The sequence below is a fragment of the Marmota marmota genome, unplaced genomic scaffold, assembly GCF_001458135.2.
Source record: "Marmota marmota marmota unplaced genomic scaffold, marMar, whole genome shotgun sequence".
NCBI classification, from domain to species: domain Eukaryota; kingdom Metazoa; phylum Chordata; class Mammalia; order Rodentia; family Sciuridae; genus Marmota; species Marmota marmota.
The window spans coordinates 15,861,985-15,887,883 of NW_025999960.1; the positions used below are offsets into that span (position 1 = coordinate 15,861,985).

General features: G+C 36.4%; 2 protein-coding genes across 5 annotated transcripts in view; one reads left to right on the top strand and one right to left on the bottom strand.

Moving 5' to 3' along the window:
• Aqp6 (aquaporin 6) overlaps nucleotides 1-20,267 on the top strand; it is a 37,569-nt gene extending 17,302 nt beyond the window's left edge. The window contains exon 5 of the mRNA XM_048802696.1: nucleotides 20,022-20,267. Within this exon, the coding sequence (XP_048658653.1) occupies nucleotides 20,022-20,036 (15 nt within the window). The 3' untranslated portion in view covers nucleotides 20,037-20,267. The remainder of the gene's footprint in view (nucleotides 1-20,021) is intronic.
• The window catches only part of Racgap1 (Rac GTPase activating protein 1), a 30,784-nt gene that overhangs the window by 3,137 nt on the left and 1,748 nt on the right, over nucleotides 1-25,899 (bottom strand). Inside the window, exons 2-16 of one of the 4 annotated variants that reach the window (XM_048802692.1) lie at nucleotides 22,381-22,467; nucleotides 20,042-20,126; nucleotides 12,845-13,047; nucleotides 11,684-11,820; nucleotides 10,665-10,734; nucleotides 8,102-8,155; nucleotides 7,356-7,436; nucleotides 6,865-6,982; nucleotides 5,681-5,811; nucleotides 4,665-4,829; nucleotides 2,737-2,832; nucleotides 2,451-2,649; nucleotides 1,078-1,183; nucleotides 774-906; nucleotides 490-625 (exon numbers count right to left, since the gene is read on the bottom strand). In XM_048802692.1, coding sequence (XP_048658649.1) covers nucleotides 490-625; nucleotides 774-906; nucleotides 1,078-1,183; nucleotides 2,451-2,649; nucleotides 2,737-2,832; nucleotides 4,665-4,829; nucleotides 5,681-5,811; nucleotides 6,865-6,982; nucleotides 7,356-7,436; nucleotides 8,102-8,155; nucleotides 10,665-10,734; nucleotides 11,684-11,820; nucleotides 12,845-13,047; nucleotides 20,042-20,126 — 1,714 coding nt within the window. In that variant the 5' untranslated portion in view covers nucleotides 22,381-22,467. Of the gene's footprint in view, nucleotides 1-489; nucleotides 626-773; nucleotides 907-1,077; nucleotides 1,184-2,450; nucleotides 2,650-2,736; nucleotides 2,833-4,664; nucleotides 4,830-5,680; nucleotides 5,812-6,864; nucleotides 6,983-7,355; nucleotides 7,437-8,101; nucleotides 8,156-10,664; nucleotides 10,735-11,683; nucleotides 11,821-12,844; nucleotides 13,048-20,041; nucleotides 20,131-22,380; nucleotides 22,468-25,899 lie in introns of all 4 variants that reach the window. The other 3 variants (XM_015493334.2, XM_048802694.1, XM_048802693.1) reach the window with 3 other exon arrangements.

A 25,899-nucleotide genomic window follows, 5' to 3' on the forward strand; every position in this document is an offset into this window, starting at 1 on the left:
ATATATATGTATATATATATACATATATATATATATATATATATATTTATTTTCAAGCCAGGCACAGTGGTGCACGCCTGTAATCCCACTGGCTTGGAAGGCTGAGGCAGGAGGATCGCAAGTTCAAAGCCAGCCTCAGCAATGTAGCAAGGTATTAACTCAGGGTACTCTGTCTCTAGATAAAATATTAAAAAAGGGTTGGAGATGTAACTCAGGGATTAAGCACCCCTGGGTTCAATCCTCGGTTACAGCAAACGAACATACACACACACACACACACATATATATATATACACACATACATATATATGGGGGGAGTACATGGAAAAGTAAAAAAGATGGTACCAGTTTTCCTTTAATGTTAGAATTTTCAATATAAATTTAATTTTTATTGAATAGGAATTTCAGTTATAGTAAAGACAGAGAAGAGAGAACATGACCAAAACTAAAGAGAAGCAAGTTGTTGAAGAAACACAATTTAGGCCTGACCTTTAATATCTGGTGTCTGTGGTGTTGAAAAGGCATTTGAGTTTTCAATAACATGCAGGGGATCAATGTTCTCTTGCTCCACCATCATGAACTGACTCCAGTATTCCAGGGGCAGTGAAAGCAGGCGTTCTACCACCTAGAAGTTACCAAATATGTTTTCAAACTTCCGAAAGCTTAAAGAGCTTACTTGTCATTATCCTCTCATGTATCGTATTGCATAAGTTCATACATTTTATATGAACATACACACATAAACACAAATCTATACATACACCTGTGCCTACCTTGGGTTGACGCTTGATGTCCTGTAACATTGTCACTGGGTCTGGATTGGGCACAGCATGGGCAACAATTGTAGGACCAAAGACTTTAGCCAGATTGGTAACATCCATTTTAGTGTTTGGACTCTGAGCCACTCTAATCAAAATGAGTATTAGGTTAGGTAACTTGCTCATCCACTTAAATGCAGACCAAAATATAAATTCTACAAGAAAACAATTCACCTCTCACACTCCCTAACACCCAACCCACATTATATTCTCCTTGAAAAATTCCCTAATTCCCAGAACAAGTTTCTGCTGTACTAACCTCTGCAAGTGAATCATGAGGAAGGCTAATGTGTCCCTGTTGGCCTGGGGTAGTTCACCAACAGCCTGGTACATGGCAGCTATGCTGTTATCTTCATCTGTGATTTCTATAAATGAAAAGAAAGCACCTAGAGGCCTGGACTTCTTTCCCTTGACAGCGGGCCTCCAGGTTATCGACCACAAAGTCTCATCTATACAGTAAGCTTCTGAAACTTCTGATTAGGTTCATGACTGCATCAGACTCTTCTTTCATTAAAAAGCAGGACACTGGCCAACAGCTCAATATTAGAAGTCAGAGCATTTTAAAAATCACCCTTGCAGTTAGGGAAAGTAGTTGGCAAGCCATGCTAGGAAGACAGACCTAAAACCACAGTGACAATTACCAAGAAGGTACTCATGAATTCATAAGACATATTTAAGGGCCTACTACGTATGTACCAGGTTATCTTCTAAGTGTTAAGGATAAAGCAAAGAAAGTCCTTACTCATGGAAGACCCATTCTAATGGAAGAGTTAGTCAAATAACAAATACATTTCAGGTTGTGATACCTGTAGCAAAGATGGCAGGCAAGAAGTTAGAAAGTAATGGGAGCTGTTACTTGAGACTAATGGTCAGGAAAGGTGTTTCTAAGCATAATACATCTGAAGAGAGACTTCAGATGAAATAAAGGGGCAAACCACATACTTATCTAGAAAGTAGTCAAGGCTGAAACAACAAATGTGATGGACTTGAGGTGGGGAGCAAGCTTAGTACATTCTAAGATGTGCAAAAATTCAACCATCCAAAATGGTGTTGGAGACATAACTAGAAGCCAAATGCTTCTAGTTAAGGAGGGCCTTTTGGGCTATGTTAAAGACTATCGACTTCATTCTGAAGTAATGGGAAGCCAATGGAGGAAAATGAGAACAGAGGGATATCATCTAACTTAAATTTTAAAAGGACTACTCTATACTCTAGCTCATGTGTAAAGATCAGACAGTACCAGGCAAGAGTAGAAACAGGACAATCAAATAGCAGGTTCTTATCATATTCCAGGGGAAGAGTATGACAAAAGGGATAGTAGCACTTCTAATACCACTCTTGATATCAGGAAAATGAATCAAGATGGTTCCAATTTCTAAAGGACAACCTGACACTTGAACAAAAAATAAGAGCAATGACAAAGGCAAAACAAACAAACAACAACAACAAAACCTATTAATACCCTATACAGAAAGGAAGAGGGGACAATCGTAGGGAATACGTACATGGTTATTCAAACTATCATGAGTATCTACTATGTTTCAGGCCCTGTACTAGGTCAAGGATAAAACAGTAAAAAAGCCCAGTTCTGGTGGAACTCACATTCAGGTGTTAATATATGTATGCACATACCTGCTGCTTCCATAAAGGCTTTGTTTAGCCTAAAGGTTAGAAGGGGTTCTTTGAGGTTTCGAAGGAAGTCTTTTAGAAGGCTACAGATGGCATGGATATCATCCACTTTGCTGAGAAGGGGTACGGTTTTCACTCTGAGGAATTTCTCTTTCAGCTCTTTTACTGTCCGATCACAGCCTGAGATCCTATACAAGCCAGTCTATTCTCAAGACGAAAATTTTATGTAAGAATCTCCTAATTATTAACACAAACAATAAATTCATCCTGTTCTAGGGTTCACTCTTACCTCAGTTAGCCCTCTCTGCTCAATTTCATTTACACAGTGGACAACAATAGAGGGAATCATTGGAGAAGTTTGGGATACAAAATCAGCCAGCATTCCCTAAAAAAAAAGAGCTTCCAATTATTATTTACACCATTTAGACCAACAGAGGAGAACTATGCATCTAAGAACCATTTCTTTCTTTTTTTTTTTTTTTAAAAAAATCTGTACTTTATTGCTTCACTCTTTTTTTTTTTTTTAAATATTTATTTATTTATTTATTTTAGTTTTCGGTGGACACAACATCTTTGTTTGTATGTGGTGCTGAGGATCGAACCCGGGCCGCACGCATACCAGGCGAGCGTGCTACCGCTTGAGCCACATCCCCAGCCCCTAAGAACCATTTCTATTCTACTGTCATATAGAATGCATAACTAACTAGAAATAATGCTAAATCTGGGATACATGTCAGCTTTTTAAATTCCTTTTCTCAAAAAAACATATTAAAACAGATTCTCAATTATTTTTTCTACCTCCAAACTAAGACTGATTTATGATCATATATACCATACTCTTGCATCAACAAATAATAAGACCACCAGCTATGACTGTCTCCATCTCTTCTCAAGGGCAGCAGAAAGCAAGCAATAATGAGATTATAGGTATGGTCTTTATTATTTTGAAAAAGAAAATCTTTTTACATTTTAATCATTCTTAGCAAAAAAATTATTTAGCACAATTCATAGCTGATCATGATATAAACTCACTGTATAGGGGAGAACTCCATGATTACAGAAATACCATAAAAAACCCATAAGCACTCATAAGAACTATTAAGATTAAGAGAACAATAACATTTGATTTTCTGGGAGGTGGGTGTCAGTGTTGTTATTTTGCTTTAATTCTTACTAATATTGTTATATAATCAATTTCTAAACAATTTACTGGTAAAGGTGGGGAGGAGGTGATAAGAGAATTAGTAAATCAAGAATGGATTTGTGTAGCCGGTACAGTGGCACACGCCTATAAGTCAGTGGCTCAGGAGGCTGAGGCAGGAAGACTGCAAGTTCAAAGCCTCAGCAACTTAGCAGAGATTCTAAGCAACTCAGCAAGATCCTGTCTCTAAAAAAAGTCTGGGGGGCTGGGGATGTGGCTCAAGTGGTAGCGCGCTCGCCTGCCATGCGTGCGGCCCGGGTTCGATCCTCAGCACCACATACCAACAAAGATGTTGTGTCCACCAAAGATTTAAAATAAATAAATAAATAAATATTTAAAAAAAAAAAAAAAGTCTGGGGATGTAGCTCAATGGTTAAGCACCTCTGAGTTCAATCCCCAGCACCCAAAAACTTTAAAAAAATTAAATGGACTTGAGTTAGTAATCATAAAAGAAAACTGATAGAGTCAGTAGTCACATTAATCTGCATACTNGGGGGGGGGGGGGAGGTACCAGGGACTGAATCCAGGGGAAACTTACCACTGAGCTATATCCCCAATCCTTTTTATTTATTTTTTTAAATTTTGAAACAGGTTCTTGTTAAGTTGCTTAGGGCCTAAGTTGCTGAAGCTGGCCTTGAACTTGTGATCCTCCTGCCTCAGCAACCTGAGTCACTGGGATAACAGGCATGTGCCACTGAACCAAGCATTGACCTGTATACTTTCGTTTATGTCTGAAATTTTCCAAAACAGGATAGGATGGAAATAGAGTATAAAGTAAGGAAGAGGAGGAAGAAAAAAGGAGAGGGAGTAAGGAAAGAGGAGTAAAGAGGGGAGGGAAAAGGAGTTTGTTTTAAAAAGGTTATTGAACAGGCAAACCCAATAGAACTTTGCTACAAGTTAACATTTTACAATTTCTATTCATTGTTCATGGAGGAAAATGTATTCGGCATCCATAATTTTAGAACAAAAACCGAAATTAAGCCTTTGAAAGACTAACAAAGCCACTTAAGTCATACCTCTCCAATCTTGACAGGTGTTCCTATCAGAGTAGGAATGCAGGGAAGGGGACAACGGTCTCGACATTCTGGATGAGAAACCACACGACAATCTCGACACTTCAGAGACAGCTTGCCAAATTTTATCCGTTTCCCACATGGAACACAGGATTCAGGTTTAATAACCTAAGGATAAAACAGAACAAAAAAAAAAAAAAAAACAGGGGGGTATGAATTACAAAATTATCTTCATTGTCACCAATATCTATTGAACACTTATTATGTGCCAAACATCCTTCTAAGATCCTTATACACGCTTTTTATGCAATTTTCCAATAAAGCAGGTTTGTTTTCTTCATTTTAAGATAAGGAAACAGAAACAAAAGGAGGTTAAGTAACTTGCCTGAAGCTATCCACCTGGAAGACAGCAGTGTATAGTAGTGGAAAGAACTTGTCTCTTGACAACCTGTCAGAAAACCTGGATGCTAAATCTGCCACTATCATATGGCTCAAACAAGTCAATTAACTCCTGTAAGGCTTGGTTGGTTTGCTTGGATTTTTATGAGGAAACCAAATGGTATAAAGTTAAAACATTTTGAAAACCTGCTATGTTTTCAATATGGCATATGACTATAACCTCAGACTCAGGAGGCTAAGACAGGAGATCGCAAGGCCAGCCTCAGCACTTTAAGCTCTAAGCAATTTAGTGAGAATCTGTCTCAAAAAAATAAAAAGAACTGGGGATACAGCTCAGTAGTAAAGCATTCCTGGGTTCAATCCCTCGAACAGAAAAAGATGCCACATTCAAGTACAAAATTTAAGCATGTATTACTAAAAGTACAATTATTTCTAAAAAGTTGTTTTAATACAAGCCTCCATAATCAGGAGTTACCCCTGGAGATTGAGATTGGAAAGAGGAAAGGAATTTGAAATTTAACTTTATAACACTAAAGTGTTTATATTTATTCCAGTACATATTACTTTTTCAATTAAAATATTAAGAGTCCTGAAAGAAAATGAAGCAATCACAGATCTACCGTCTTAGAGACAAAGTCATGCAGGCGCATCCCTCCGTTACTCTGTGGTGTGCCTGAACTCTCATTCTCGGTTCTTGGCTCCAGAGGTCTACTGCTCAGGGTGGAGTCACTGTTCCAAGGTTGTAAAGTACCTAGAAAACAAGCAAATTTAAACTTCAGCTTAAAATTTTGAATTTTAGCCCCACTTTTAATTTAACTGATAAACAGTAATCTGTAAGCATAACCAAAAGTGAATTCCAACAGCTCTGCCAAAGAAAAAGTTTCAAGAAAAACTAAGTTACATACAATGGCACAGATGAGGATAGCAACCTGAAGGTAAAGCATGACACAAACACATCTCTGGTTCTCAGTAGACATCAAAAAGAAACTACCCACTACAACCAACCCCTATCTCCAGGGTTCTAAGCAAACAACTCTCTCATGATCAGAGGAGTAGAGGTAAGGGAACAGAGGGAAGGAGAAAGGAAGGGATAGGGGACGTGCTGGGACTGAATTAGAGCAAATTATATTCTATGCTTATATAATTATGTCAAAACAAATCCTAAGGGTCCGGGGTTGTGGCTTAGTGGTAGATCACTTGCCTAGCATGCGTGAGGCACTGGGTTCGATCCCCAGCACCATCTAAAAATAAAAATAAATAAAGGTATTGTGTCCATCTACAACTAAAAATTAAATAAATAAATAAAGACTCCTAGGCCCGGTGCAGTGACGCACATCTGTAAATCCCAGCAGCTCGGGAGGCTGAGAGAGGAGGATCGTGAGTTCAAAGCCAGCCTCAGCAAATGCAAGGCACTAAGCAACTCAATGAGACCCTGTCTCTAAATAAAATATAAAATAGGGCTGGGGATGTGGCTCAATGGTTCAGTATCCCAAGTTCAATCCCTGGTACCCACCCCCGACCCCCCAAAAAAGAATCCTAATATTATGCATAACTAAAATGAACTAATAAAAAAAAAAAAGAAAAGAAAAATGAAACCAATTCTCTCAAATCTTTACCAGTTGTTTTAGAGATTTGGGGTAGGGATGAGTTACGATGATTTGAACCCAGCAGTGCTCTACCACTTAACCACATCACCAGCCATTTCTTTAAATTTTTTTTAAGTTGCTGGGATTATAGGTGTGCACCACCATGTCTGGCAGTTACCAGTGGTTTTAACAGGCAATTTATTCACAAACTAACAGACCTGTTTTCCTTCGGCTCCTTGTCAAATATGGCACAGTTTCAATAGTGGACACAGCTTCAATGGGCCCACCATCATTGGGAACAGTTACTGTAGTCTTTGCAACTATGGATTCATTTCCCTGCAACAAAAGTAATAATAAGAGAAGGAGGAACATAAAGATTCTAACTTTCTCTTCCACTATACCGAAGTTGAAATTTCATACTTCAAAATATAAATTTCAGTCACAGGAATATATATGTGTGTGCAATCACAGGAATATATGTATGTGTGTGTACACATACACATCTGCAACAAAGGAGCAAACCTACAGCTGACAACTGTTTACTTAATAAGAATAATCTGGAGGATAAGGATCTTATCACATAGGAAAGCTCTTATCAAATACATCTCAAAATAACACTGCAATGTTGAATACAGTGTTTTTTAATGCTCAGGAGTACTAATCTGTGGTATGATCAAGACTACAGTTCTCTTGGCCTTACTCTTCTTACCTGGTCTACTGTGGAGCCAATGGAACGAGTTTTCTTTATAGGACCAGGGGGTCCATCAACAAACTGTCGGCTATTGGAGCGCTAGAGAGGGGACAAAGACCAAAAACCTTAGGGCCAAGTATATCTGAAGCACAGAAGATAAAATTCCATCAGACAAATGGATGTAAGTCCTAAGGCCCAGGGCTACAGTAAATGACAATGTGCTCTCTCTCATTGCCCATTTATAAATGAAGAATAAGTCGTACAAACACAAAAATGCCCTCAGTGCCCTAGAAAAAGAAACAAGCTTTGGAGAAATTTAGATGACAGTGCCACAAAAAGTAGAGCTGTAATCCTATCTAAGTACATGAAGTCTATAGAAACACATTAGGTACCCTAAACAAGCAGACACAGATAGATCTCTATATCCTATTATACACACATTTCATCTGAAGCTTATATTAGAGCACAAAGTCTCGCATAAAAATTCAAATGACAACTCAAAACAAACTTAAGTATTTCCATTTCTACTGTATGAGATGCAGCAGCCCAGACAAGTGAAATAGGACAGAATCCTGTCCTGAGTCACTGCCTCAAAGACTATTAATACCAGCCCTACAGCATAAATCCTTCAGTAATATGTGTCTAACAATGACTAGAACAAGTATCAGGAATGGGGTACCATAGCAAAATTTCTAGAGAAACACACTTGAGTTGTTACTTTTGTTACCAAAAAAAAAAAAGAAAGAAAGAAAAGAAATACCTACCCTCTTTTCTCTCTTCTTCAATTTGAAATTCTTCACCAAAGAAGAATCCCAATCCTGTTGACAATTATACTGCATTAATTTATTTCTTTGGTTAGGACTCTCCTAAAGCCATGCAAATAAATTTACAGGAAACTTTCAAGGCTTCTTGAGTCAGAATGCCTAACCTATAATTGGAGAGGGAAGGGAAGATCTCCAGTGTTGTAGCTTTAGAGCTACTTAGTACATTAACATGCTTTCTTTCAAAAACTGAAGCTGTTATAATAGAAATCAATCAGGAATCAATATCACAGAGGCATGAAAAGGTTAAAGAATCAACTGCTATAGTGATTATTTCCAGTGCCTTGTCCTTTATTTCTGATTATTTTTGCAATTAGTTTTAGAACTTACAGAATGCTAGGCACTATATTGATCATGTTAGATATGATTCTTTCCCTTAAGGGACTGCTAGTGTCTAATCAGATGTTCTAAATAATATTGCTACTTAAAAAATTTGAGTTTGGGGGGCTGGGGTTGTGGCTTAGCAGTAGACTGCTCGCCTAGCACGTGCAGGGCCCTGAGTTTGATCCTCAGCACCACATAAAAATAAATAAATAAAATAAAGGTATTGTGTCCAACTACAACTAAAAAATAAATATATATTTTTTAAATTCGAGTTTAGTTTTATGTCTCTCAATTATTCCTCTTTCTAAGATCCCCACTCTGGGGAAAAAAAAAAAAATTCTTCTTTACCCTGAAGAATTGTTTTACTATGGTCTAATTTCAAGTCACTTATTCCAACCATATGCATTCACTGAAGTTTTTTACCTGTGATTTCCTTATTTCTGATTGTCCCTGTCACATATAGCAAATAGCACCTAGGCTAAATAAATTCAAATTCCTCAATTTATACTCAAGTAATTTAGCTTCTGGTTATTTGATTCAGTTTCAGTTATAAGAAATATCATAACAGATCTAGCTCAAAAATCAGCTGATAATAAGCTGTTGTTTTTATTATATAGCCAAGACCTACTCTATATTATTCTTTGCTTCAAAAAGGGGTTGCCTAGTGTTTATATCCACAAAATGGTCATATTTCACACCTTGTCAAACACTGAGTTTGGCCAGAAAACTCCTAGGCATGTTACAAGTAGTTGTCACTTGTTTTGCTATGGCAGAAAAATCAACCACCAATAAGTTCCTCTGATTTATTCTTTTGTTTGCTAAGTTTCTGCCAGTAACAAAAAAGATACACTAATCAGAGCTGGGGTTGTGGTTCAGTGGTAGAGCGATTGCCTAGCATGTGTGAGGCACTGGGTTTGATCCTCAGCACTGATAAAAAAAAATAAACAAAATAAAGATATTGTGCCCATCTACAACTAAAAAAGAAATCTAAAAAAAAGATAAAATCAATGAACCACCAGTCTCCTAAATAAAAAAAGACCAGCATATCTATCAGGAGATGACCTTTTACACAAAAACATCATCAAAAAGTAAAAGAAGGATGCTGCCTCATAAAAGCAGGTTACAAAGAGTTTAAACATGTTATTCATTTAGCAAAGCACTATACACTGTCTAGAAATTCTCATCACATTTTTCTGACTGAAGTCCTAGCACTTTGGCTTTCTTCTTTTTTTTGGTGGAGGGGGGAGCAGGGGCAGTACTAGGGATTCAACCTAGAGGCCTCCTACCACTAGGTGACAACCCAATCCTTTTTATTTTATTTTAAGGCAAGTTCTCACTAAATTGGTGAGGTTGGCCTCAAACTTATGATCCTCCTGATGCAGCCTCCCAAGTAGTTGGGACTGCAGATGTGTGTCACTACCCTTGGTTTCCTTTTAATTGCAAAGTATAGTTACCTTTCCTCTAGAAAACTAATTCAGAAATAAGGTACAAGTCAGCCAGGTGTGGTGGCACATGCCTACAATTTCAGTGACTAGAAGAGGCTGAAGGAGAAAGATTCTAAGTGGCCAGCACAGACAACTTAGGGAGACGCTGTCTGAAAATAAAAAAATAAAAAATGCTAGGGACATAGCTCAGTAGTAGAGCACCCCTGGATTCAATCCATATCACAAAAAAGAGAAAGGGGCTGAGGCTGGGGCTCAGTAGTAGAGTACTTGCCTAGCAAGCACTGGGGTTTGATCGTCAGTATTTTATAAAAATAAATAAATAAAATAAAGGTATTGTGTCCATCTATAACTAAAAAAATTTTTAAAAAGAAAGAAGGCACAAATATATTAACTCCAAGAGCAGCAAATAAACTCTACCTAGATACAGTCTTGAAAAGTTCTTATTGTTACCTGGGACTTTAATAAGTACAGATATCAATTAATATATGCAGCTCAGAGATGCTTTAAATAAACTTAACTCAGGCCAAATCTTGAATTCTACATTTTCACTTCTAGAAACTAAATAAATATATATTTTTAAGATAGTCTCTCACAACTTATAAGTTGCTGTCTCTGAATCCATACATATCAATTAATAAAGCAGTAATAAAGGGTGTCCAGGAGAGAATAGGAGAGATGCTCCTCAGGGAGCAGGATTAAGAAAAGTAAATAATTATCTGAGATCAAATGTTTATTACCAGTGATTCATCAGTCTTATCAAAGCTGATATCTGATAAAATTGAACCAGATTCATCAATGGTTGACAGCCTAGATGAACAAAACAATAAACTGTTAGACACACAAGACTGTGGAAAGTAAAACCCACCAATATTCAGAACAAGTCCCTTTGGTCAGGTAACAGGAGCAAGTTCATTACATATTTTCTCTAAGGAAACAACTATGAGTTCAAACCCTGGCTGCAATGGTTGTTTTATGTTTTTATGGGAATGTGTGCAAAATACAGGTGCAGCATAGTTGCTTTTTCAGGAGAGGGCTTATAGCAGCAGGTGAAAGTTATAGCCAGGGCTACTGGTGCTATTCCCTGCTGACTCTATACTACAGGTTACTAAAAATTCACAAGGCAAAGAGTTGAAGTTTCATTTGATCCCAATCATGGCTGCTTTCTACAAGACAGTATTATCAAGCATTGGCTTTTAAGAAATGAAGTCCATTTATCTTCTTAGTTATAAAGATTCCCCATAAAACAACCAAGCAACGAAACAAACAGTTCTAAGAATGCTGACCTTTCCCTACTTATTGTATTGGGCTATTCAATTTGAAATTTGGCTGAGACTATTTTAAATAGTGATACTGTGAAACAAAATTACTGTCTAGTCTTAGGCTCACAGCAGCCTTTCTAAACCAGAAAAGCTATAAGAGATCTCTGGAGAGTAAACACTGAAAGTATTGCTGAAATGCCACTTTCACCTTTAGCTTTCTTAGCAATGTGTAGGATTAGTTATTGATGTGCAATTTAGCCCTGACATCATAATTTTACCCCTGGTGAGACAACATCCTAAGGAGAGATGATTTAAAAAAAAGAAAAGAAAGAGAGCGAGAGATCCCTGTGCCTTTATTACCTACCACCCTTCCCCCAATCTTTTTCTGCTTTCTTCAGCACACATTTCAGAAGCAGTATATTTAAGAGTTCAGATAACAGGAACTTCTGACAGTTGGGTTGCTTGTGATCAGATAACAACAGATGCAGTTTTCCCACCTTTTGTTCCCAGCATTGCCACTGGATGGTTGGCCTCTGTTGAGAAAAGCCAAAGCTGATTTTTGCTCCTCGCTTAGTTGAATGCTTCCAGATGTGTCACACATGAGCATCTCTCGAATCAGCTGAATCTGTCGTTCCTATAAACCGAAGCAGGGTAAAATATCATAACTAGCCAGGGAAGAAAGCATCACCTCAAATTTATGGAACAAGCAGACCAGAAGACATTAAAATACAGCATTATGCAAATAGGCCTTCAGGAAGGCGGCTACACCAATAGCATATTAATTCACATCAAGCCTAGATTGTGGCTCTGATTTCTGATTGTTAAAATGAACTCCATCTAGAATAGTGGGGTTTCTGCTACAAGACTTTTGGATCAAACTGCTAATCCAAGAGGAAAGTAATGCAAAATGAGAGTCCCAAAATAGATTTCACATAGCAAAAACACTTTAGTGTCATTTTATGAGGACAACTATTGACTTCTCCTAAGGATCAAAGGAGTCACTCGCCTTTCTAAATGGTGGAGCAAAATGCATTAAAATAAATACAAAGCTGTAATGCACTGGAACCAGACAATTTGAGCTTACTGAGGCATCTAACACTGAACCAAGATGGATTAGTCCCTTCAAGAAAAGGGCTTTCCTTTGCTGCACCCTGGTACATCAAAATGATAGTGTTCTATGTCAGTTACATTGCTCAACTGGTTAACTACATCTAGCTCTCTACCCTAAATTAGAGAGCAGTGATGAAAGGAAAAGTTCAAGTTTCCTTGCCTGTATATATGACGATATATATATTCCCACTATTCACTTAAGGATGAAGACATTCTGGGAACCACTTATAATAAACAGTGTGGGATGGCCAATAACTTGTGACAGATCAAGAACACTAGAATTTTCCTGCCTTCCCCACCATTTTAACTCTAAATTCTCATTTATAATCTGTCTATTGAGTAACAGTTTCAAGTCTAAAAGATATAAAAATTTTAATTTTATGAGTCATAGGCTACAATTTCAGTTCCAATCACTGGAAGATGTCAAAGGACTGGTCACTTTCAGTTCTTTAATGTGGAGGAAACTTGGTATCTTTGGCAAGTGGAAAGATTCTCAGATGATGCTTCCCTTGAACCACCACTCTTCTAGCATAGAAAACAATACACACCAGTTTTTCACAGTCAGCCTCAGCTCGCTGTCTCCGTTTAATCTCTACATCCACTTGATTTCGTGCATGCTTTAGCTTAACATCCAGAGCACTACGCTCAGTTTCTGCTTTCATCAAAAGATCCTTGTATTTCCCCAGCTCATGGTCTGTTCTCTGCCATTTCTTCCGGAAATCCTCAAAGTCCTTTGCCAACTGGATGAATTCTGAGGAAAGGTGAAAACTTCAATAATTCAAGTATGAAGCAGAATAAAATACTGCTCAAATAAACAGATCCTAGGTTAGCTTTACTATAAATACATACTTAAGGAACCAACTGAACTATGGGCAAATCCAGCTGAAAATAACCAGGAGCAGTTCCTGAATGTTTATCAGTTATAGATGAGAGCTTTGTAGGGAACAATTCCTGAGTCAATAGGCCACTTACTTTTGGCTTAGCCAGTGGCATCTGCTACAGAATATGTAACTCATTTAGTCACCTGGCTCAAGATGCAACACCAACACTGAAACCTCCTGAACAGAAGGCAATCAAATGGGTATACCTGTGGGGCAGCTGTCACGTACCAGGACAGTTATAGCTATAAAACAAAAACAGTCTCTTTTACAGTCACGCATTGCTGCGCCAGAGACATTAAACAGCAAATTCAAATGAAACTGCTGTAATATGCTCCAGTAGATGTAGATTAATATTACAGATGTCTAGGCCTGCAATTCCATTCAGCTATATAATTATACAAATATTGATTTGAAAGTAAAGAGCCAATTTGCTTTTGCTGTTTAACACTGCCTGAAGGGTATGTAAACATTCCAGTTGGAAAAATAGGAGAGAAGATCATAAAAGTTCTTAAAAAGTCACTGATAGCAAAATATAAACTCTTCTTAAATGTCTGCAAAGACAGCATCACTTAAGTCAGCACCTCAAAGCAAGATAACACTTGTGGCATTCATTCTTATCACCTGCTACTGGTAAAGACTGTCCTACAATGTACTTGCCTTACAATTTTCCAGTTAACCTCAATCTATCTCTAAGCATCTCTCTCCACCAACATCTTGGAGGAAGGTTCCAACATATATATCTACTGCTGGTCAAACTAACATAGTTTACAGTTAAAACTAGGTCACATTAAAGCAAAGCCAACACATTCTTAGGCAGTAAAGGCACTTTTCCTATTTAAATTTAACCCATGAGTATAAAAACAGTATAGTGTCCTTTTATAACTTGACTAAATTTCAGACTTACAAATTGATACCAAGTCATTCTAAAGAAACCAAGTCATAAGGAAACCTTAGGTTATAGCAAACAACAAATTTTAGCAAAATAGGACTTATGACCTAGTTATCACAATGCAAATATCAAGGACCAAAAACTAAGTTTTACCATGCAAATAGTTTTAAATAACATGTTGGTTTAGCTAACAATCAGAAACATATTACTGGTTTTTAAAAATTATTTTAAAAAACACAATATATCTCTTTGCAAATTTAACTATTTCCACATTACAGATTCACAAGAAAAAAATTTTAAGCAAGAATTTCTTATTTGGACATGTTGACTCTGACAACTCATCAATCATTACTCTCACATTAGTGCATTTTTGTAATGTATACAATACTTCAATTTCAAGAAACACACTTTTAGGCGGGTGGGATGGCACACACCTATAATCCCAGAAGTTGGATTGCGAGTTCAAAGCCAGCCTCAGCAAAAGCGAGATACAAAGCAACCAAGTGAGACCCTGTCTCTAAATAAAATACAAAATAGGGAATGTGGCTCAGTGGTCAAGTGCCCCTGAGTTCGATCACTAGTAGCACACACAGCCCCCCACCAAAAAAAGAAATGAACTTTTAAACCTCAAAGTCAAATTTTTTCTAGTTCCTCACTGTGGTCCATTACACAGTATTTCTAAAGATGGTGTTACATATACAATCAAATATTTACTGAACTGAAAAACAATTTGATAATGGAAAAATTTCCATGCAATCTCATTTTGCTAGTTTGTTCTTTAGGAGATATAAATATATATATACACACTTTTTTTTAAAAGTGGTACTGGGAATTGAACATATTATAGGTGCTCTACCACTGAGCTACAAGTCCAATTTTTTTTTTTTTTTTTTTTTTTTTGAGACAGGGCCTCACTAAATTGCTGGGATTCACTAAGTTGCTAACAGTAGCCTGGAAAATTTGCAATCTTTCTGCCTCAGCCTCCCAAGTCACTGGGATTACAGTCATGTGCCAATGGACCAGTTTCCTTTTGACATTCTTAAGGGCAGGGATGTTGTGTCTTCTCTGATCCTTTATCTTCAGTGCCTTGCACCCTACCTAACACATAATAGGCTCTTAAATGTTTGTTGAATTAGTGAATAAAGAATTGCTATTCAGATCAGATTTAAACTCCAGGCATCCAAGTTCACTTTACCAATCAAATTAAACTTACTTCCTATACTACACAATACTTTCTCTAGCTAACCCAGTCTGTCCCTGCTCCCAAAACAAACACATATTTATTTCTGTCTTCTCATTTCATGAGCAAGCTGTGTACTCTACCTACTCTTCTTTACATACCCATTTTTCAAGTCCCATCTGCTCTGTGAACCCTTTCCTAATCATTTTGCTCCATATTAAGTTGTTCTAGACTTCCCCCAAAGCATTTATTGATATTTGTATTACCTACTATTTTATTAGGAAAAAAACCTGAGTTTCCTGTGTTCAGCACACTATCCTGGCTTGCCCTCTCATTATTAATTTTGTTTATTTGGGCAGTACAGGGAGTTGAACCTGGTACCTCTCACACTGGCTCTCCTGTGGGAGCTACTTGTTATTTTTTATTTTGTGACAGGATTTCACTAAATTGCCTCGAAACTGAGATCCTTCTGCCTTAGGTTCCAGAGTTGCTGAGATTACAGGCTTGGGCCACCGCATCTGGCTATTCACAAGCTCCTACGTGTATATAACACACTTTGGTTATATCTGCCCTTTATCTATTCCTTCCTTCTTCCTCTTTCCATCATGTATGGGTGATCCGATCTACTTGTAAAGTGCTAATTCTTTTTTTTTTTTTTAACATTTATTTTTTAGTTTTAGGTGGACACTATATCTTTATTTTATTTTTTATTTTTATATGGTGCCGAGGATCGAACCCAGTGCCTCAAGCATGCCAGGCGAGCACACTACCACTTGAGCCATATTCCCAGCCCATAAAGTGTTAATTCTTAACAACCAGATCTAGGTCAGGCCTGGTGGCATACACCTGAAATCCCAGGAGCTCAGGAGGCTGAGACAGGAGAACTGCAGGTTCAAAGCCAGCCTCAACAACTTAGTAAGCCTGTAAGCAACCTAGCAAGACCCTGTCTCAAAAAATTTTTAAAAAGGATGGTGAGGGAAGAGGGGAAAGGAAGGACAGCAGAATAAAATAAACTTTATTATTGCTGTATGTATATACATGACTGCATGACCAATGTGATTCTGCAACGTGTACACTCAGAAAAATGAGAAATTATACCCCATCTGATTCAAATGTATGATATGTCAAGATCATTGTACTGTCATGTGTAACTAATTAAAACAATTTTTTTTTAATATTTATTTTTTAGTTTTTGGTGGACACAACATCTTTGTTTGTATGCGGTGCTGAGGATCGAACCCGGGCCGCACGCATGCCAGGCGAGCGCGCTACCGCTTGAGCCACATCCCCAGCCCCTTAAAACAAATTTTTTAAAAATGTACTTTTGGGCTGGGGATGTGGCTCAAGCGGTAGCACACTCGCCTGGCATGCGCGGGGTGCTGGGTTTGATCCTCAGCACCACATAAAAATAAAATAAAGATGTTGTGTCCACTGAAAGCTAAAAAATAAATATTAAAAAATTCTCTCTCTCAAAAAAAAAATTTTTAAATGTACTTAAAAAAAAAAAAAAAAGGATGGGGATATGGCTCAGTGGTTAAACACCCATTAGGTCCATCCCCAGTACCAAAAACCAAAAAGACAACCAGATCTATCTTACATTTTTCTTCCACCCAGATTCGGATTTATTACTGCCTGGTGGATTTTCTTTCTGACTTGGGATGCCTTGGTAAATGTAACAGATTGAAAAATTAAAATAAAAAACAAAATACCAACCTGGAAGAAAAAAAAGATTAAAAAAAAAAAAAAAAAAAAAAAAAACTCCTGTCTCTGAAACTAAAATACTATAATTTTCTTGATGACAAGCACCATATCACATTTACCTCATAATGTATTTATTATACATAGTATAGCAAAAACCTACTCTGTCACTGGCACATAGTACGTACCTGCTAAATATTAAGATATACCTATTCTTCATATATACACCAATGATATCAAAAAAGTTCAGGAAGCTTACAACAAAATAAAAATAGAAGGTAAAAACCATGAAGACTGGGGAAAACAAAGATAATAAAATATGTAATAAAATATGTATAAAATTATTTATTGGAATGTTAACTTTCATTCTTAGCTTTGGGTAACCTTGAACTTAGCTTTAGAAAAACTGGACAAAAAAAAAAAAAAAAGAAAGAAAGAGAAAGTAAAGAAATTGTGAAGAAAGACAAGAATAAGGAGTCAGGGCATATGTGGCCATGGGGGGAATCCCTAGGATCTGAGAAAGGGAGAGATACTCGGGTTTGCACAAAGATTTTAGAACCTAGAAACCATTGAGTTACTTTAGTTTCTCAAAAGCCAACATTGCAAATTATAAATCTGGTGCAGGGAGCAAAATGTTCTTCTGTTATAAAATAGAAATAAATGGGAAGATGGAAATTTGTTTATAAAATAGAGATATCTATAGGGATTGGGGCTACAGCTCAGTGGTAGAGTGCTCACCTGGCACATGTGAAGCACTGGATTCAATCCTCAGCATAACATAAAAATTAATAAATAAAATAAAGGTATTATGTCCATCTATAACTAAAAAATTTTTAAAAACAATAAAAACATAAAGATATCTGTAAAAATAAGTATCTTTCTTGTTTTTTTTTTTTTTTTTGCATGATCACTTCCAAAAGTATTTCACAACTAGTATCTCAGTTTATCCCCAAATCCTCACACAGAACTCCCACAACAAAGATAAAGACATTTAAATTCCTATTTTACAGCTGGAGAAACAGACAGAGAAATAACAGTTAAAAGCCAGCACTAGTTTCTGAGACACTAAATCTCAAGTTCTTCCCTCTACCCCCACATGCTATCAGCTATGTCTTCCTACAAGTCTTATCATAACGATCTCTTCTACACATTTCCCCTTGTTTCCATCTTCAAAGCACCACTCCAGTAAGGAATGGAATTCCTCTTATTGCTTCTTTCCTGAGCTATGGCAACTGCCTCCTTTCTAATCAGTCTCCCAGCCTCCACCTCTGATGCAGTCTATAGCTATGACAGGGTAAATCTTACTGAAGCACAATTCTGATTATGTTACAACTCTTTACTCTGATTCTCCTCAAACCCTCTTGTCACCACTCAGACCTGAAATGTCCTCATTCATTTCTGTCTTTTGGGATCCTACCATATATCTAAGGTTCAACCCAAACCCTACTTTCCTCCATGAAGCCATTTAATTGTCCTTTTCCCTCAACTCAACATACACTAGAAGATGTGATAGGTTCTAATGAAATATTGCTGAATGAACTTGGGTTTTAAGATCCCTTATTTCATATCTGCCCCACTAGACTTCAAAGTAATCCATCTTCTGAAATGATGTGACCTCAAAGAGAAGACTGATTAATATGCCATTGTGGTTACTGAGCTGATACCAGATGACAGGGTCATGCAGCAGCTATTAGAGAGAGAAAATAGAATATTGTTCTGAGAGGCCTGTAAGTGGAAAAGAGCTATTAAAAGCATCAATCAATTAAAAAAAAATAGATCACATGGAATAAGCAAGATGCCATACTAAGAAAACTATGGAGATAAAGGAAAGTTCAAGACATAGTTCTTGCATTACTTTCATACTAGTAAGGCTGACTTGAGAGCAATACTTACTAAATTGGCAATTACTGAAAATCTGAAAGAGGACAGGATGGAAATACAATGAAAAGCTGGCAGAGAATTTCCTTATGTCACATATATCAGTGCTATTAGCTCCATTTTCCTTTCATGCTAATTAACTTCCCAGACTATTCAAATACCTCTATCAACACCCCCTTTTTCTTTTTAGCAATACTGGGGATTGAACCCTAGTGGCACTCTACCATTGAGCTGTATCCCCAGCCCTTTTTATTTTGAGAAAGATCTCACTAAGTTGATGAGGCTGTTCTTGAACTTGTTATCCTCCTGCCTCCCAGATCACTAGGATTATAGATGTGTACCTCATACCTGGCTAACATCTCCTTTTTCTTTCCAGCTGTCCACCCTATCTCAATCCTTTATTACACCTTAAACATACGAAGTACATAAAAGTGGGTGCCTAGTTTCTCCTTCAAAAAGAAATTATGACTTTTTTCCTCAACTGAAAATGTTTCATGGAACAGAGAAAAGCCAGAATAAAAAAATATAACTACTCTAAAGGAAAAACCAACATCCTTGAAAATCTAAATTTTTCTCAGTTCATACAAAAATGAAATTGGCAACTAATGTCAACTATTCAGTGGAAACAGAACCTTGATAATGAAAAAAGTCTGGATAAAATCCATATATAGAACAACGTTTGGTAATGCACTCCTGTAATTACAGCATCTAGGGTAGCTACAACAAGAGGATCACACGTTCAAGGCCAGCCTCAGTAACTTAATGAGACCTGTCTCAAAATAAATTTTAAAAGGGCTGAGGATGTAGCTCAATAGTAAAGCACCTTTGGGTTCAGTCCCAAGTACCCTCCCCCCAAAAAAAGAAAAACTACAGAAAAAATTTTAGTGCCCATTTGGAATGTGAGTGCACTTTAAAGCTTTGACCATGGATAAGTGACTATCACTTTCTTTTCAGATAATCCAAAAAAAAAGCAACTTTAAGAGTGGAAGATAGGGGCTGGGGTTGTGGCTCAATGGTAGAGTGCTCACCTAGCCCATCCAAGGCACTGGGTTTGATCCTCAGTACCACATAAAAATAAATAAAATAAAGATATTGTGTCCAACTACACCTAAGGGGGGGAAAAAAAGACTGGAAAATACTTCAACTTTGTAGAAAACACAAATTTCAAGTGTGTGGGGTTTTTTCCCATTTTTGCACAGATCAGCTCAGAATGACTTACGGAGTTCATTTCCTTCACTGAGAATCTCCACCCGGCGCACAAGCTGCTCAAACAGATTCCGCAAATTCAGCATTGTGGTATCCATCTTTCTGCCAAGAAATCAAATATACATTAGGGGTCCTGCCTTCCCACCTTGACAAAAGATTCAATAGCAATCCAGTATAGCTATCAGTAACCAACATCTGGACTCTTACATTTGCAGCTAATTATAAGAACCTCAAACCAACAACTGATGTTTTGTGTGATCCTTATTATAAAAACAAAGTTGAAATGTTAAAGATTATTTGAAAACTAGAAAATCTTTTCAGACCTCTAAAGATAACACTCCCTCTCATGCCTTAACCCCCTAACGCTGAAATCATTCTGGTGCTGAGGAGGAAATTAGGAACAATTAGGTAAGTTGATTACAAGATGACCAACTACAAAATGAAGTTTTTTAGTCAAACCTATTTATTAATAAAACATTTTTACCACTTTTTCTTCTGAACTTTGAAGTCCCAGAATGTAACTTTAAAGGTTTATTTTTTTATTACATTTTTAGCTAATTTCCTATTGCAACTGCCTTTCAAAATGCAGGACATGGTCAGCACATTTCCTACCAATGGCATAAATGACGTTTGATTAAGTGGGGAAATTGCCAGCTCAGCAGCACAAGAATTATTTCTGTAATGCAGGATTCTCTGCTGGACTGTGTGCAGGGACTACGTCTAATAAATTTATACTAAGTATAGGCAAAGGATTATGTTGTACCACATTCTGGCATCAGAGAGACAATACACCACCTTCACAGAAGGGCAAAGGAAAAATCATTTGTTTCTGTATTCTATATAGTGAATTTCAGCTTCTTACTTCCCCCCCAAAGACCTGCTGATATTACATTAAAAACATAGTCCTTGAAGGCAGTTCTGTTCCAAATAAACTTCAACTGGGAACATTTTGAGGAAATAAGATCTCCATTTAGCAGTCAAGAAAGAAAGACATTTACTGGATATTATGAAAATTATCAAGAAATAAAATGTCAAATTTTATTTGAAAATCTAATATCCTCAAAAATACTACTAAAAGACTCTTCTTATGTTGCTCTAACCATCATTTAACATTCTAGTTCAGGTTGTTATTTCATGTATCTAAATAAAATTTTTTAAAATTTTTTTATGAATCTTTAGAGATTTTGTAATTTTTATAAGATTATGAGGGCAAGAAAGAGGGGGAAAAAAAAGAAAAAACAAGCCACAAAGGAATATAGAAATACAAAGCTATTTTCTATTAAACATTACAAAATATTCATACTCATGTGACAATTGCTGTAATAGCAAAAAAAAAAAAAAAAAAAAAAAAACACCTTTGAATTCCAAACTTGGATGCAATATATACCTGAATCAGGGCTGGAAACCAAGATCTTCAAATGGCAATGTTATCTTTCTAAACAACATAATCACAGCAAGTTGCTAATCAACCAGACCAACAAATTTATTACATTTTTACATAGATCTTTCTCTAAACTAAGAATAAAACTAAAAAAATAGCATTAAAGCTCTCAGAAAGACATCTGGAAAGTCATGAAGATGCCCATAGATTGAACAAAAATAAACAAATAAGATCAAGTACTATAGGACAAAAGCAGGTAAAGGCATTCAATAGTCAATTCAAATTATGATTTCCTTTGGCTCCCAGTAAAAACGGAAGACACTAATCAATAATTTTAATATAGGGTATTAATTCCTTTCATTTCAACACTTGTTCATATATCCTAAAACTTTAAAACAGTAAACTTCTTTCTAAGAACACAGAAAAGGAAATTTCCATGGCCAACTAAGATATTAAAAACTGGCTTAAAAATTGAGTTTTTAATGTTTTAAATGATAATAATACCTGACCTTTTGTCCTCTCTATGATTTGAATGTTTGTGTCCCCCCAAAATTCATGTGATAATATTAAGAGGTGATTAGGATGTGAATGGGATTAGTGCCCTTATAAAAAAGTTTAAAGGAACTAGTTTGGCCGGGTTTGCCCTTCCACTACGTGAGGACACAGCAAGAAGGCACCATCTTGGAAGCAGAAAGCAAATCTTTATCAGAAAAAGAACATACTAGTGCCTTGCTTTTGGACTTGCCAGACTGTGAGAAATAAATTTCTATTATTTATATATTATCCACTCTAAGATCTTTTGTTATAGCAGTAGGAACAGACTGAGGCAAGCCCCCTTTAAAAAAAAAAAAAAAAAGCCTCCATTTTCTCAAGTTCCTTTAGTCCATTATTCTCTATATTCCTCATGCATATTTCCTGGAGGGAGGTAGTCTCTTGAAAAAACAAGTCTGGTTGGGCATAGTGGTGCATACCTGCAATCCCAATGACTTCAGAGGCCAAGGCAGGAGAGCTGCAAGTTGGAGTCCAGCCTCAAGAATTTAGCAAGACATTGTCTCAAACTGAAAAAAAAAAAAAAAAAAAAAAAAAAAAAAAAAAANNAAAAAAAAAAAAAAAAAAAAAGAAAAAAGAAAAAAGTGGGTGTCTGGGGGTAGCTTAGTGGTACAGCACCACTGGGTTCAATTCAGGAAGGAAGGAAAGAAATACAAACCTGATCCTGAAAAAAACTAAAGACATATAGAAAATCTAGATGGGGAAAAATCTCACCACCGTAACTGGTATACATACAACAAGGGCAATCTACACTATTTTACTAAATGATGCCTAGGAACAGTACTTAGGAGGTGGTTATTTAACTAAATTTGTAATGCTGTATTATAAACAACAAAGAGGCAATCCTTAACTGTCAGATCTTCATGGTCTCCATATTTAGAGTTTTACAAATAGTTGATTATCAATTTTTGTTCTTCCCTCAATACCCATAAAGTTCAATCCTCCAAATGCTCAAAGAACTTATCAAATATTCCACCTTAACCATTACACTGCTGTCCTATCCTATAGATTTCCAAGCTTAACCTCCCCATTTTTATTAGTCTCCCAGTCACTTGCTTCCAAACTTCAGAAACACCTTTGGTTCCTCCCTTTCCTATAAGCACATAACCAACCCCTGTAGTCTCTTCCCTTATTTATATATTGGACCCACCCCATCACCACTTGGAAGTTTTAATCATTCACTTCAATTGATCTGACTGCCTCAAATGACATCCGTGCCACCAGTCTTTCCTCTACTGCTTTGGTCAATTGCCACTCAGATACACATACCTTGCACTTCAATTTAATTTTACCATTTGTTTCTGTCTTGTATTCCAGGTAGATTCTAAATTTGAGGATGAAACCTTATATTTGACATTACTGTATTACACACATCCAGTATTTAATATGATGCTTACAAAGACATAAATAATGGATAAATGGAAGTCAGAGAATATACACACACACACACCTATGATACCTCTGTCAAAGAATTCCCATTCTACTTCAACATTATTGTATAACACAGGTTAAAACAAAAAGAATAGTTGGTGAGAGGTGGGGGTAGAATTCTTGGAATAAAGCTTTAGCTCCTCAATCTACCAAAAGCATAAACTTTGGTAAATTACTTAAATTCTGAGACTTATCTAAAGTGAAAACAACAGTATTTGTCCTATTTATCTCTCAGAAAATTATAAATTGATGTAGATAAAAATATTATAATGTATATATTATCAAAATATAAAATATATATTTATATGAAAGTATGAAGTAGGTTTTTTTGAGTCTGATGGATATTAATTATATCCTAGAACAGTGATTCCCAAGTCTACTAATTTTTTCTAGGCAATCTCCACATAAGGATACCACAAAAAGCCAGAATTTTACACTTTTTTAAAATAGTGTTATATAGTTAGAAAGAAAATCAGTATTTATAAAATGTACAAGGTACATTTGAAGTGATTTGGGCACTAAAACTGATATTTCATGTATATATTTTAAGTAATCTGATTAATTAACTTCCATTTACAAACACAACTTAGGCTTAGAGACCTTAAATCACTAATAAATGATGAGCTCACAATGAAACCCCAGTCTAAGTCCAAAATCTATGTTCTGGCAGGGGAATACGAAGAACAGTAGAATTAATTAGACTTAACTTTTCTAGCCTTGTATTTGAATACAGGACCCGGGTTACTCCACATCATGTACAACCACAAGAATAGGATCCTAATTTTAGAATAAGTTATACTACATGTATGTATACTATGCCAAAATATAGTCTACTGTTATTTTTATCTAAAAAAAAAACAAAATAAATTTAAAAAAATGTTTTCTACCCCAACACATCAAAGAGATGTTACAAAAATATCACACTATATATGTTGCAGACTTTGCCAGATGCCTCCTCCAAAGTATAATATGTCAGACAAAGAATGACACATATAAAAACACAGATCATAACTAGAACCCAGACCAAAAAGAATCAAGGAGATAGCAAAATCTGACTAGGCCAAGGCTTCTAAACAAGCTGTTCTAGTGAGGCTTGTTGCTACTGAAGAGTTAATTCTTCCTCTAAGATAGGTTTACTTAAGGTAATCCAAATATGGATTACTAGCAAACACAATCCTCTTCTCTTTATATGCTGGGGACCATATATTTTTATTACTGTTCTACAGAAGTGACTCTCAGGAATTATTTATAGGTGACAAAAATATCTTTCTGCATCACCACTAACTCTTGATATCTCAGCCAAATTGTAACGCAAAAAGCTAAAATTTACTCAAACTATCCAATGTCAAATGAGAATGGTCTTAATTTTCCTGCTGGGTCACATTTTCATCCTTTTGTTTATTTCCTCCCCCTTTATTATTTAATTCCATAGCTAGGAGATACACTAATGTGAAAGGAAACAAAAACAAAGTCATATCTAGTTGCATTGCTTTGAAGCTGTAAAACAGCTGTCACTTTCCACAACAGAGACTGCTGCCTTTTCGCAAAGCTCAAATGATCCCTGCGTGTAGCAAGGAAATCAGTTTGTGGAGCACTTTAAACAAAAAGGTGCTGGAGAATCTCAGCTGTTATTGATAGCAATCCCCAGAGGTGGAGAAGTCACTATGTTACAGATTCCCAATCTGTGAGCATCCCTAAGGGAGCAATTTGGCAACACTATGAAAGAGTCTCAGCTTGCCATGATTGCTCTGAGACCCCAATTTAATTTCAATCACCCAGGCAAGAGACAGACAGTCCTTCAGAATAACAGACTATCACAGATCTTACTGCAGGGTATCCTGGGAAAAGTCTCTATAATTGTCTTCCTTCTGTTACAAACATTAGTAAAAGACCTATATCAGGTTTTTTAGCTCCAACAAGGGTGTTAGATATTTTAAGACAAACCAATGGAAAAATCACTTGAGTTTTCCATCAAAATGTTTCAATGAAAAACATCACAAACATTGCTGATCTGGAAAATTCCTAAGAAATCAACAACATAGATTTGGGGCTGCCAAGGAAAACCATTCCCAAAGAATCTCAATACTAAGATTTTTTTCATACAAAAGCATTTCAGGATAATTATTTTCCCCCAAATGTCCAGCTTCTGCTTCACTATATCAAAAGCTTCAATCCAACTGGCAGGCAGAAGGAATATTATCTTGAGACCAAATGTTCTTATGAACAAATCGACTGCAGAAAGAGTAAACAGAATGTCCTCAACCAACTTCAATGAATGAAGACTAAAATAAGGAAAGGGTAGAACTGAATTATGATTTTTCGTAAAATTACCAGTTCAACATACCACAGTTTAGACTACTTTCTTCTTTTCCTTCTCCTTCCATTCTTCAAGGTTTAGACTTAAGTCTCACAAATTCACTGAAGCTTTCCCTAACTATTTCAGCCCAAAATGACAAAATTATTTCCTTTATTATTTATAAACTCATTTGGCATATATAAAAATACTGCCT